General features: G+C 45.1%; 1 protein-coding gene across 1 annotated transcript in view; it reads right to left on the reverse strand.

Annotated features, from left to right (window-relative positions):
- Nucleotides 1-312: 312 nt before the first annotated feature.
- Nucleotides 313-13,326, reverse strand: part of hhat (hedgehog acyltransferase) — a 107,635-nt gene continuing 94,621 nt past the window's right edge. The window contains exon 12 of the mRNA XM_041886845.1: nt 313-589. Coding sequence (XP_041742779.1) covers nt 504-589 — 86 coding nt within the window. The 3' untranslated portion in view covers nt 313-503. The remainder of the gene's footprint in view (nt 590-13,326) is intronic.

Genomic DNA, 13,326 nt, shown 5'->3' on the forward strand with positions numbered 1-13,326 from the left:
CTGTAGGTACAGGTAGCTTGACGGTCAGGGTTCTTATACTGTAGTCACTTTCTTATAGTCAAATATGTACATGGGCCAGTGGTTTCCTCAGCAGGTCTCATTGGTAGTCCCCACTGTGGGTGGGTGGTTAAGGACGGGTTGCTCTCCCCACATAGCAGAGTGCACTGTGGGGTGGTTACGGTGGGTTGTTCTCCCCACATAGCAAAGTCCATTTACATTTTAGTCATTTAGCAGACGCTCTTATCCAGAGCGACTTACAGGATCAATTAGGGTTTAAGTGCCTTGCTCAAGGGCACAGACAGATTTTTCACCTAGTCGGCTCGGGATTCGAACCAGCAACCTTTCGGTTACTGGCCTTATGCTCTTAACCGCTAGGCTACCTGAGTCCACTGTGGGGTTGTTTAAGGTGGGTTGTTCTCCCCACATAGCAGAGTCAGCACTGTGTGTTGGTGCGTTAGGGTGAGTTCTGCCTCCCTTCCTGCAGTCTCTGTGGGGTTGGTGATTTAGGGTGGGTTGTGCTCCCACTCCAGTCCGATCTGGGCAAAGCAATAGAGGAAGGCTATCATGGGTGGAGCCACTGTACACCAACCTGGAGAGAGACAGAGAGAGACATCCTTAAAGGCCAGCAACACATACACATTCACTTGTTTACAGTACACCCATCAATTCACAGTATATACATAGCCATTAAAAATGTATGTAAAATGTATATTAAAGTAACTGTCCAGTGGAAATCTCACTTTTAAAAGTTAATATTCTGCTAACTCATACCCCAAAAATGTTTTTGACTCATCCTATACTCGTATTTGTGGCCAAAGCATAAATTGGACAAAAAAACACTTCAAACTCAAACAGACCTGCTTGCTATTTCCTCAAAGGATGATGTCATACTCGCATTAATATTTTTAATGATCGGTATTCACCCACACCATTCCAACAAAGAAAAGCTGCTTTTTAACATACTTATTTGCCATCTTTTGGAAGAAAAACTATTGTAATTAATTATAGGTCATATTTCATAGGAATCTGGAAACACTGGACAGTTACTTTAAACAGGACCTGCAGTCAAGGTTGTGTTCAGTCTGCATAAACGGAGGTTGTTTTGAAAAAGCTAAACTAATTGGACAAGTTCACAGTCAGTTCACCTCAGTTCCACACAGTTCTGAATAAAAATACCCAAAATGTCTATCCTTGCTCACAGAGACCTCCTCCTCTGGCTTGTCTCCAGCCTCTCACCTTGCTGCTCCAGCCCATACCTCCCCTCTACTCCGCCTCACCTCCTCCTCCTCCTCCTCCTCCTCCTCCTCCTCCTCCTCCTCCTTTTCCTTCCCCTCCCCCAGACCTGGCTCTTCTCCAGCCTCTCACCTTGGTGCTCCAGCCCAAACCTGCACCCACACCACTACAACACTAGACATCCTTCGATTCTCTCTGTCCTGATCAGACTCTCATTATCATCTCATCTCTGGCTCTGAGACAGACCAGCCAGCCACAATGGGAGCTACACTGTGTCTTAGCCAGAAGAGATCCAGCAGAGGCGAGAGAGATAGAAAGCGAGAGGTAGAGAGACGAAAAGAGTGAGAGAGACAAAGAGAGAGAGAGAGAGAGAGAGAGAGAGAGAGAGAGAGAGAGAGAGAGAGAGAGAGAGAGAGAGAGAGAGAGAGAGAGAGAGAGAGAGAGACAGAGAGAGAGACAGAGAGAGAGAGAAGTGCCAGAAGAGGAGAGGAGGTAGTGGGACCTAGCAACAAACCTGAGCCAGAAGAGGTTCCGCAGAGGAGAGAGAGACACTGACTATGTGGTCAGAATGAGATGCTGAAGCAGGATGCGGCAATGGTGGGTCAGAAGAGACATTGAGCCATATACACTTCCCCTCCATATGTATTAAGACAGTGAAGCTAAAATGACTAGATACATAATGTGCTTTCAATTCTGAACGGTAAAACAGATACAGTGGGGGAAAAAAGTATTTAGTCAGCCACCAACTGTGCAAGTTCTCCCACTTAAAAAGATGAGAGAGGCCTGTAATTTTCATCATAGGTACACGTCAACTATGACAGACAAAAAAAATCCAGAAAATCACATTGTAGGATTTTTAATGAATTTATTTGCAAATTATGGTGGAAAATAAGTATTTGGTCACCTACAAACAAGCAATATTTCTGGCTCTCACAGACCTGTAACTTCTTCTTTAAGAGGCTCCTCTGTCCTCCACTCGTTACCTGTATTAATGGCACCTGTTTGAACTTGTTATCAGTATAAAAGACACCTGTCCACAACCTCAAACAGTCATACTCCAAACTCCACTACGGCCAAGACCAAAGAGCTGTCAAAGGACACCAGAAACAAAATTGTAGACCTGCACCAGGCTGGGAAGACTGAATCTGCAATAGGTAAGCAGCTTGGTTTGAAGAAATCAACTGTGGGAGCAATTATTAGGAAATGGAAGACATAAAAGGCCACTGATAATCTCCCTCGATCTGGGGCTTCACGCAAGATCTCACCCCGTGGGGTCAAAATGATCACAAGAACGGTGAGCAAAAATCCCAGAACCACACGGGGCGACCTAGTGAATGACCTGCAGAGAGCTGGGACCAAAGTAACAAAGCCTACCATCAGTAACACACTACACCGCCAGGGACTCAAATCCTGCAGTGCGAGACGTGTCCCCCTGCTTAAGCCAGGCCCGTCTGAAGTTTGCTAGAGTGCATTTGGATGATCCAGAAGAGGATTGGGAGAATGTCATATGGTCAGATGAAACCAAAATAGAACTTTTTGGTAAAAACTCAACTCATCGTGTTTGGAGGACAAAGAATGCTGAGTTGCATCCAAAGAACACCATACCTACTGTGAAGCATGGGGGTGGAAATTTCATGCTTTGGGGCTGTTTTTCTGCAAAGGGACCAGGTCGACTGATCCGTGTAAAGGAAAGAATGAATGGGGCCATGTATCGTGAGATTTTGAGTGAAAACCTCCTTCCATCAGCAAGGGCATTGAAGATGAAACGTGGCTGGGTCTTTCAGCATGACAATGATCCCAAACACACCGCCGGGCAACGAAGGAGTGGCTTCGTAAGAAGCATTTCAAGGTCCTGGAGTGGCCTAGCCAGTCTCCAGATCTCAACCTCATAGAAAATCTTTGGAGGGAGCTGAAAGTCCGTGTTGCCCAGCGACAGCCCCAAAACATCACTGCTCTAGAGGAGATCTGCATGGAGGAATGGGCCAAAATACCAGCAACAGTGTGTGACAACCTTGTGAAGACTTACAGAAAACGTTTGACCTGTGTCATTGCCAACAAATGTATATAACAAAGTATTGAGAAACTTTTGTTATTGACCAAATAATTATTTTCCACCATAATTTGCAAATAAATTCATTAAAAATCCTACAATGTGATTTTCTGGAATTTCTTTTCTCAATTTGTCTGTTATAGTTGACGTGTACCTATGATGAAAAGTACAGGCCTCTCTCATCTTTTTAAGTGGGAGAACTTGCACAATTGGTGGCTGACTAAATACTTTTTTTCCCCACTGTATGTATAAAAATACCCTCAAATAAAAGGTGACATTCTATACTATTGCTTCATATGAAACATTCCATCTCAAATCCAAAATGCTGGAGTACAGAGCCAAATTTAACAAAATAAATATGGAGGGGAGTGTACATGAGAGCCAGAAGAGGTTCACAGACCAGCCAGCTACATAACTGAGCCAGAAAAGGAGAGGGAGAGAGAGACTGACTATGTAGTCAGAATGTGAATGAGAATAGTGTGACTTGACTCACATACAGTGGGGTCCGAAAGTATTGACACCCTTGATAAAGATGAGCAATAATGACTGTATAAAATTAATAATACAAATAGTGAGCTATATTGTATGCTCCAAAAAATTGGGAAATTATACTACTTTATACTTATACAATTGTGCAGATAAATAGATTTTATTCAACAAGTAATTTTAAAAAAATCTCAAAAAAGGTTGTGGTAAAAATATTGACACCTGTTTTCAATACAACCTTGCGAGTATAACGGCACAGAGCCTTTTTCTAAAATGTTTTATGAGTTGGAATCCTACTTGTTAAATAAAATCTCTTTCTCCGACTAATTGTATTAGTATATAATAATATAATTTCCATAGTTTTTTGCATACAATATAGCTCAGTATTTGAATTATTTATTTTATACAGTCATTTTTGCCTATCTTTATCAAGGGTATCAATAATTTCGGACCCCACTGTATCTGGAAAGAAATTATAATACAGCATATAACCTAATTACTATTTTAATTGATTCCTAACATAATAAAAACTGAATGTACAGTACAGTACTAGAGGACTGTAATGTACACATGTCCTATGCATGTTTTTGCATACAATATAGCTCAGTATCATCTATCGCCCTCCAGGTTCCCTTGGAGAGTTCATCAATGAGCTTGACGCCTTGATAAGTTCCTTTCCTGAGGATGGCTCACCCCTCACAGTTTTGGGGGATTTCAACCTCCCATGTCTACATTTAACTCATTTCTCTCTGCCTCCTTCTTTCCACTCCTCTCCTCTTTTGACCTCACCCTCTCACCGTCCCCCCCTACTCACAAGGCAGGCAATACGCTTGACCTCATCTTTACTAGATGCTGCTCTTCTACTAATCTCACTGCAACTCCCCTCCATGTCTCCGACCACTACTTTGTATCCTTTTCTCTCTCGCTCTCCTCCAACACTACTCACTCTGCCCCTACACAGATGGTAATGCGCCGCCGCAACCTTCGCTCTCTCTCTCCCACTACTCTCTCCTCTTCCATCCTATCATCTCTTCCCTCTGCTCAATCCTTCTCCCTCCAATCTCCTGATTCTGCCTCCTCAACCCTCCTCTCCTCCCTTTCTGCATCCTTTGACTCTCTGTGTTCCCTATCCTCCCGGCCGGCTCGGTCCTCCCCTCCAGCTCCGTGGCTTGATGACTCATTGCGAGCTCACAGAACAGAGCTCCGGGCAGCGGAGCGGAAATGGAAGAAAATTAAACTCCCTGCCGACCTGGCATCTTTTCACTCCCTCCTCTCTACATTTTCTTCATCTGTTTCTGCTGCTAAGGCCACTTTCTACCACTCTAAATTCCAAGCATCTGCCTCTAACCCTAGGAAGCTCTTTGCCACATTCTCCTCCCTGCTGAATCCTCCCCCTCCCCCTCTCTCAGAATGACCTTCTTGATCCAAACCAGTCAGGTTTCAGGACTGGTCATTCAACTGAGACTGCTCTTCTCTGTGTCACGGAGGCTCTCCGCACTGCTAAAGCTAACTCTCTCTCCTCTGCTCTTGTCCTTCTAGACCTGTCTGCTGCCTTTGATACTGTGAACCATCAGATCCTCCTCTCCACCCTCTCCGAGCTGGGCATCTCCGGCGCGGCTCACTCCTGGATTGCGTCCTACCTGACCGGTTGCTCCTATCAAGTGGCGTGGCGAGAAACTGTCTCCGCACCACGTGCTCTCACCACTGGTGTCCCCCAGGGCTCAGTTCTAGGCCCTCTCCTATTCTCCCTATACACCAAGTCACTTGGCTCTGTCATATCCTCACATGGCCTCTCCTATCATTGCTACGCTGACGATACACAACTAATCTTCTCCTTTCCCCCTTCTGATAACCAGGTGGCGAATCGCATCTCTGCATGTCTGGCAGACATATCAGTATGGATGACGGATCACCACCTCAAGCTGAACCTTGGCAAGACGGAGCTGCTCTTCCTCCCGGGGAAGGACTGCCCGTTCCATGATCTCGCCATCACGGTTGACAACTCCGTTGTGTCCTCCTCCCAGAGTGCGAAGAGCCTTGGCGTGACCCTGGACAACACCCTGTCGTTCTCCGCTAACATCAAGGCGGTGACCCGATCCTGCAGGTTCATGCTCTACAACATTCGGAGAGTACGACCCTGCCTTACACAGGAAGCGGCACAGGTCCTAATCCAGGCACTTGTCATCTCCCGTCTGGATTACTGCAACTCGCTGTTGGCTGGGCTCCCTGCCTGTGCCATTAAACCCCTACAACTCATCCAGAATGCCGCAGCCCGTCTGGTGTTCAACCTTCCCAAGTTCTCTCACGTCACCCCGCTCCTCCGCACACTCCACTGGCTTCCAGTTGAAGCTCGCATCTGTTACAAGACCATGGTGCTTGCCTATGGAGCTGTGAGGGGATCGGCACCTCTGTACCTTCAGGCTCTGATCAGTCCCTACACCCAACCGAGGGCATTGCGTTCATCCACCTCTGGCCTGCTGGCTCCCCTTCCTCTGCGGAAGCATAGTTCCCGCTCAGCCCAGTCAAAACTGTTCGCTGCTCTGGCACCCCAATGGTGGAACAAGCTCCCTCACGACGCCAGGACAGCGGAGTCACTCACCACCTTCCGGAGACATTTGAAACCCCACCTCTTTAAGGAATACCTGGGATAGGATAAAGTAATCCTTCTACCCCCCCGCCCCTAAAAAAAAACAAAAAAAAACATATTGTAAAGTGGTTATCCCACTGGCTATAGGGTGAATGCACCAATTTGTAAGTCGCTCTGGATAAGAGCGTCTGCTAAATGACGTAAATGTAAATGTAATGTTAGAGGATCACATTTTGTAACCCAAAATATCGGTCCATGTTAAATCTGATCCAACAGGGTTTAGAAGGCTTTAGAAGCGCTCATGCCCCCCCCCGCTTCTCCTTCACACAAATTCAGACAGCTGATGTTTTGAAAGCGCTGCAAAATCTGGACCCCTACAAATCAGCTGGGCTAGACAATCTGGACCCTTTCTTCCTAAAACTAGCCGCCGAAATTGTCGCAACCCCTATTACTAGTCTGTTCAACCTCTCTTTCATAACGTCTGAGATCCCCAGAGATTGGAAAGCTGCCGCGGTCATCCCCCTCTTCAAAGGGGGTGACACTCTAGATCCAAACTGCTACAGACCTATATCCATCCTGCCCAGCCTTTCGAAAGTATTCGAAAGCCAAGTTAATAAACAGATCATCAACCATTTCGAATACCACCGTACCTTCTCCGCTATGCAATCCGGTTTCCGAGCTGGTCACGGGTGCACTTCAGCCACGCTCAAGGTCCTAAACGATATTATAACCGCGATTGATAATAGACAGTACTGTGCAGCCGTCTTCATCGACCTGGCCAAGGCTTTCGACTCTGTCAACCACCGCATTCTTATTGGCAGACTAAATAGCCTTGGTTTCTCAAATGACTGCCTCGCCTGGTTCACCAACTACTTCTCAGATAGAGTTCAGTGTGTCAAATCGGAGGGCCTGTTGTCTGGACCTATGGCAGTCTCTATGGGGGTGCCACAGGGTTCAATTCTTGGGCCGACACTTTTCTCCGTGTATATCAATGATGTCGCTCTTGCTGCTGGTGACTCTCAGATCCACCTCTACGCAGACGACACCATTTTGTATACATCTGGCCCTTCATTGGACACTGTGTTAACAAACCTCCAAACGAGCTTCAATGCCATACAACAATCCTTCAGTAGCCTTCAACTGCTCTTAAACACTAGTAAAACTAAATGCATGCTTTTCAATCGAACGCTGCTAGCACCCGCCCACCCGACTAGAATCACCACTCTCGACGGGTCTGACCTAGAGTATGTGGACAACTACAAATATCTAGGTGTCTGGTTAGACTGTAAACTCAACTTCCAGACTCACATAAAGAATCTCCAATCCAAAGTTAAATCTAGAATCGGCTTCCTATTTCGCAACAAAGCCTCATTCACTCATGCTGCCAAACATGCCCTCGTAAAACTGACTATCCTACCGATCCTTGACTTCGGCGATGTCATTTATAAAATAGCCTCCAACACTCTACTCAGCAAATTGGATGTAGTCTATCACAGTGCCATCCGTTTTGTCTCCAAAGCCCCATACACTACCCACCACTGTGACCTGTACGCTCTTGTTGGCTGGTCCTCACTACATGTTCGTCGTCAAACCCACTGGCTCCAGGCCATCTATAAATCACTGCTAGGCAAATCCCCGCCTTATCTTAGCTCATTGGTCACCATAGCAGCACCCACCCGTAGTCTGCGCTCCAGCAGGTATATCTCACTGGTCATTCCCAAAGCCAACACCTCCTTTGGCCGCCATTCCTTCCAGTTCTCTGCTGCCAATGACTGGAACGAATTGCAAAAATCTCTGAAGCTGGAGACTCTTATCTCCCTCAATAACTTTAAGCATCAGTTGTCAGAGCACCTTACCGATCACTGCACCTGTACACAGCCCATCTGAAATTAGCCCACCCAACTACCTCATCCCTATATTGTTATTTAATTTGCTCTTTTGCACCCCAGTATCTCTATTTGCACATAATCTCTTGCACATCTAGCATTCCAGTGTTAATACTATTGTAATTATTCTGCACTATAGCCTATTTATTGCCTTACCTCCATAACTTGCTACATTTGCACACACTGTATATATATTTTCTGTTGTATTTCTGACTTTATGTTTTTTTTTACCCCATATGTAACTCTGTGTTGTTTTTGTTGCACTACTTTGCTTTGTCTTGGCCAGGTCGCAGTTGTAAATGAGAACCTGTTCTCAACTGGCTTACCTGGTTAAATAAAGGTGAAAGAAAAAAAAAAAGAAAAAAAGAAGAGATCCATTGTCTTCGCAAAAAATTTGCCACATCATATCCAGATCAATATCACTTAGGGACAACTAGGGAGATTATGATGGGTCAATGCACCCATGTGGTTATTGAAAATCAGACAGGAAACAGCCTGTCAAGTTTGAGATCTGCTCCCCTGACAGACAGCACTGACAATTTGATACATGTACTTTCCCTAGAGAGTTCAGACCTTTACACCTTGTCTAAATGTAGCATGTAGCCGTTCGTTTAGGGATTCCATACTATGTTCTCTTTGCTTGGGGATTCAGCACTAGTATGCTCTCATCGCTTCGGGTCATGAACAAAGTTACTGCACATTAGCTAGCTATTTAGCGTAAACTTTTTATTTGACATAACATTTACATTTTAGTCATTTAGCAGACTCTCTTATCCCGAGCGACTTACAGTTAATGCATTCATCTTAAGATAGCTAGGTGGGACAACCACATACCACAGGCATAGTATGTACACTTTTCCTCAAGAAAGTAGTTATCAGCAAAGTAAGAGCTAGAAAGTGTGTGGGGGGGTCAAGAGCAAGTGTTGGTTCAGGAAAGTTGTATTACATTTTTTTTATGACAGCAATAAGCCAGTTTTCATAACCAGAAATCAGTTATTTTGATTTCCTATGACATCTGTTATGTGATGTCATGTTAATAACTAAAGCTAGTTACCACTCAGACGCTGCACTGTGCACACCTGCCTTTCTAATCGTCGCCATTTAAGGAAATTGATTGGCACATAAGACAGACAGTAGTCCAAGAAAGGCATTCACCCACCAATACAAGACTCTGTCATGCTTGTTTCTTTCGCTCTTCCAAATCGAGAGCAGCCCTATCAATGCAGCAGACCAGAGCACGGAGGGAGCAAATGTGGACAAGTGTTCAGGGGCCACAGTTTGAGTTTCACTGGTTAGAGAGAGAGAGAAAGAGCAGCCCATAGGGAAAGGAGTGCTGTGCTCTGTGAATGCGTGTCAGTGAAGCAGCTTTCTCAAGCCAGCCAAATGTGGCCAGTCCATTCAGGGAGAAAACTCACATGTGCTTATTTAGTATACCAGGAGCAGCATTTTCCAGGGAAGACCATGTAGATCTGAGAGGATTAGATAGGTGGAAGCAATATAGTATGACGACCCAGACAATATAGAATTTCCACTCAATCAGAAGCCAAGATAAAGCTATTACCGTATTGCTTAGATCTATATCCAATCTTAGGTGTTGAGCTAGGGGGTTGATTTGAAATTCAGCAGGTGTGTACTCCAAGATCTAAACTCTCCTCCATGTCGGTCTTTGGAGCGGGAGAAAACTACTTGATACATAAATGAATGAGGACAGACAGTCGATCTAAATTGGAACCTTCAGTGCAAAATGTGTGTTATTTTAGCTAATGTAATATTGAGGTAAGAGGATAACATTTTTTTGTTTGCTCTCGCAGTCAGGAGGTTAGACTTTAATGAAAAAGATGGTAGCTGGAATCTCAATTTGAGACTGCTGATATGATCAATCTAAAGAAAGAAATAACACATCTAGAATTGAAGGTGTAAATCGGTTTTAGTGGCCTCTCACACCTTTGCTCTCTAGTCCAAGTGCACTACATGATAATATCCGGTGTATAGGAAACCCTGTGACAAATGTGTTATAGCCTATATCCGTTGTTCAAACGGACTGTGTATGCGCTAATACAGTGAAGGAAAAAAGTATTTGATCCCTTGCTGATTTTGTACGTTTGCCCACTGACAAAGAAATGATCAGTCTATAATTTTAATGGAAGGTTTATTTGAACAGTGAGAGACAGAATAAAAACAACAAAATCCAGAAAAACGCATGTCAAAAATGTTATAAATTGATTTGCATTTTAATGATGGAAATAAGTATTTGACCCCCTCTCAATCAGAAAGATTTCTGGCTCCCAGGTGTCTTTTATACAGGTAACGAGCTGAGATTAGGAGCACACTCTTAAAGGGAGTGCTCCTAATCTCAGTTTGTTACCTGTATAAAAGACACCTGTCCACAGAAGCAATCAATCAATCAGATTCCAAACTCTCCACCATGGCCAAGACCAAAGAGCTCTCCAAGAATGTCAGGGACAAGACTGTAGACCTACACAAAGCTGGAATGGGCTACAAGACCATCGCCAAGCAGCTTGGTGAGAAGATGACAACAGTTGGTGCGATTATTCACAAATGGAAGAAACACAAATGAACTGTCAATTTCCCTCGGCCTGGGACTCCATGCAAGATCTCACCTCGTGGAGTTGCAATGATCCTGAGAACGGTGAGGAATCAGCCCAGAACTACACGGGAGGATCTTGTCAATGATCTCAAGGCAGCTGGGACCATAGTCACCAAGAAAACAATTGCTAACACACTACGCCGTGAAGGACTGAAATCCTGCAGCGCCCGCAAGGTCCCCCTGCTCAAGAAAGCACAAATACAGGGCCATTTGAAGTTTGCCAATGAACATCTGAATGATTCAGAGGAGAACTGGGTGAAAGTGTTGTGGTCAGATGAGACCAAAATCGAGCTCTTTGGCATCAACTCAACTCGCCGTGTTTGGAGGAGGAGGAATGCTGCCTATGACCCCAAGAACACCATCCCCACCGTCAAACATGGAGGTGGAAACATTATGCTTTGGGGGTGTTTTTCTGCTAAGGGGACAGGACAACTTCACCGTATCAAAGGGACGATGGACGGGGCCATGTACCATCAAATCTTGGGTGAGAACCTCCTTCCCTCAGCCAGGGCATTGAAAATGGGTCGTGGATGGGTATTCCAGCATGACAATGACCCAAAACACACGGCCAAGGCAACAAAGGAGTGGCTCAAGAAGAAGCACATTAAGGTCCTGGAGTGGCCTAGCCAGTCTCCAGACCTTAATCCCATAGAAAATCTGTGGAGGGAGCTAAAGGTTCGAGTTGCCAAACGTCAGCCTCGAAACCTTAATGACTTGGAGAAGATCTGAAAAGAGGAGTGGAACAAAATCCCTCCTGAAATGTGTGCAAACCTGGTGGCCAACTACAAGAAACGTCTGACCTCTGTGTTTGCCAACAAGGGTTTTGCCACCAAGTACTAAGTAATGTTTTGCAGAGGGGTCAAATACTTATTTCCCTCATTAAAATGCAAATCAATAAATAAAATTTGCCTTTTTTTTTTTTGTTGTTGTTATTTTGTCTCTCACTGTTCAAATAAACCTACCATTAAAATTATAGACTGATCATGTCTTTGTCAGTGGGCAAACGTACAAAATCAGCAGGGGATCAAATACTTTTTCCCTCACTGTATATCTTTCTGAAAACAGAAGACAAGGGTTACAAGTAACACTAAAAATCAAATCAAATTTTATTGGTCACACACATATTTAGCAGATGTTATTGCGGCTGTAGCGAAATGCTTGTTTTCCTAGCTCCAACAGTGCAGTAGTATCTAACAATTCACAACAATACACAAATCTAAAAGTCAAAGAAAGGAATTAAGAAATATATAAATATTAGGACGAGCAATGTCGGAATGGCAGTAGAATAGAATACAGTATATACATATGAGATGAGTAAAGCAGTATGTAAACATTATTAAAGTGACTAGTGATTCCATGTCTATGTATATAGGGCAGCAGCCTCTAAGGTGCAGGGTTGAGTAGCTGGGTCGTAGCCGGCTAGTGATGGCTATTTAACAGTCAGATGGCCTTGAGAAAGAAGCTGTTTTTCAGTCTCTTGGTCCCAGCTTTGATGCACCTGTACTGACCTGACCTTTTGGATGATAGCGGGGTGAACAGGCTGTGGCATGGGTGGTTGAGGTCTTTGATTATCTTTTTGGCCTTCCTGTGACATCGGTTGCTGTAGGTGTCCTGGAGGGCAGGCAGTGTGCCCCCGGTGATGCATTGGGCAGACTGTACCACACTCTGGAGAACCCAGCAGTTGCGGGCGGTGCAGTTGCTGTACCAGGGGGTGATACAGCCCGACATGATGCTCTCAATTGTGCATCTGTAAAGGTTTCTGAGGGTCTTAGGGGCCAAGCCGAATTTCTTCAGCCTCCTGAGATTGAAGAGGCGCTGTTGCGTCGTCTTCACCACACTGTCTTTGTGGGTTTGACCAATTCAGATTGTCAGTGATGTGTATGCCAAGGAACTTGAAGCGTTACACCTTCTCCACTGCGGTACCATCGATGTGGATAGGGGCGTGCTCCCTCTGCTGTTTCCTGAAGTCCACGATCAGCTCCTTCGTTTTGTTGAGGGAGAGGTTATTTTCCTGGCACCACTCCGTCAGGGCCCTCACCTCCTCCCTGTAGGCTGTCTCGTCATTGTTGGTAATCAGGCCTACTACTGATGTGTCATCTGCAAACTTCATGATTGAGTTGGAGGCGTGCGTGGCCACGCAGTCATGGGTGAACAGGGAGTACAGTAGAGGATCAGCGAAGTGGAGGTGTTGTTTCCTACATTCACCACCTGGGGGCTGCCCGTCAGGAAGTCCAGGACCCAGTTGCACAGAGCGGTGTTCAGACCCAGGGCCCCAAGCTTGCTTAATGATGAGCTTGGAGGGTACTATGGTGTTGAATGCTGAGTTATAGTCAATGAACAGCATTCTGATGTAGGTATTCCTCTTGTCCAGATGAGATAGGGCAGTGTGCAGTGCGATGGCGATTGCATCGTCTGTGGAACTATTGGGGCAGTAAGCAAATTGAAGTGGGTCTAGGGTGTCAGCTAAGGTAGAGGT

This window comes from Coregonus clupeaformis, chromosome 1 (genome assembly GCF_020615455.1).
Source record: "Coregonus clupeaformis isolate EN_2021a chromosome 1, ASM2061545v1, whole genome shotgun sequence".
In the NCBI taxonomy this organism is placed as follows: domain Eukaryota; kingdom Metazoa; phylum Chordata; class Actinopteri; order Salmoniformes; family Salmonidae; genus Coregonus; species Coregonus clupeaformis.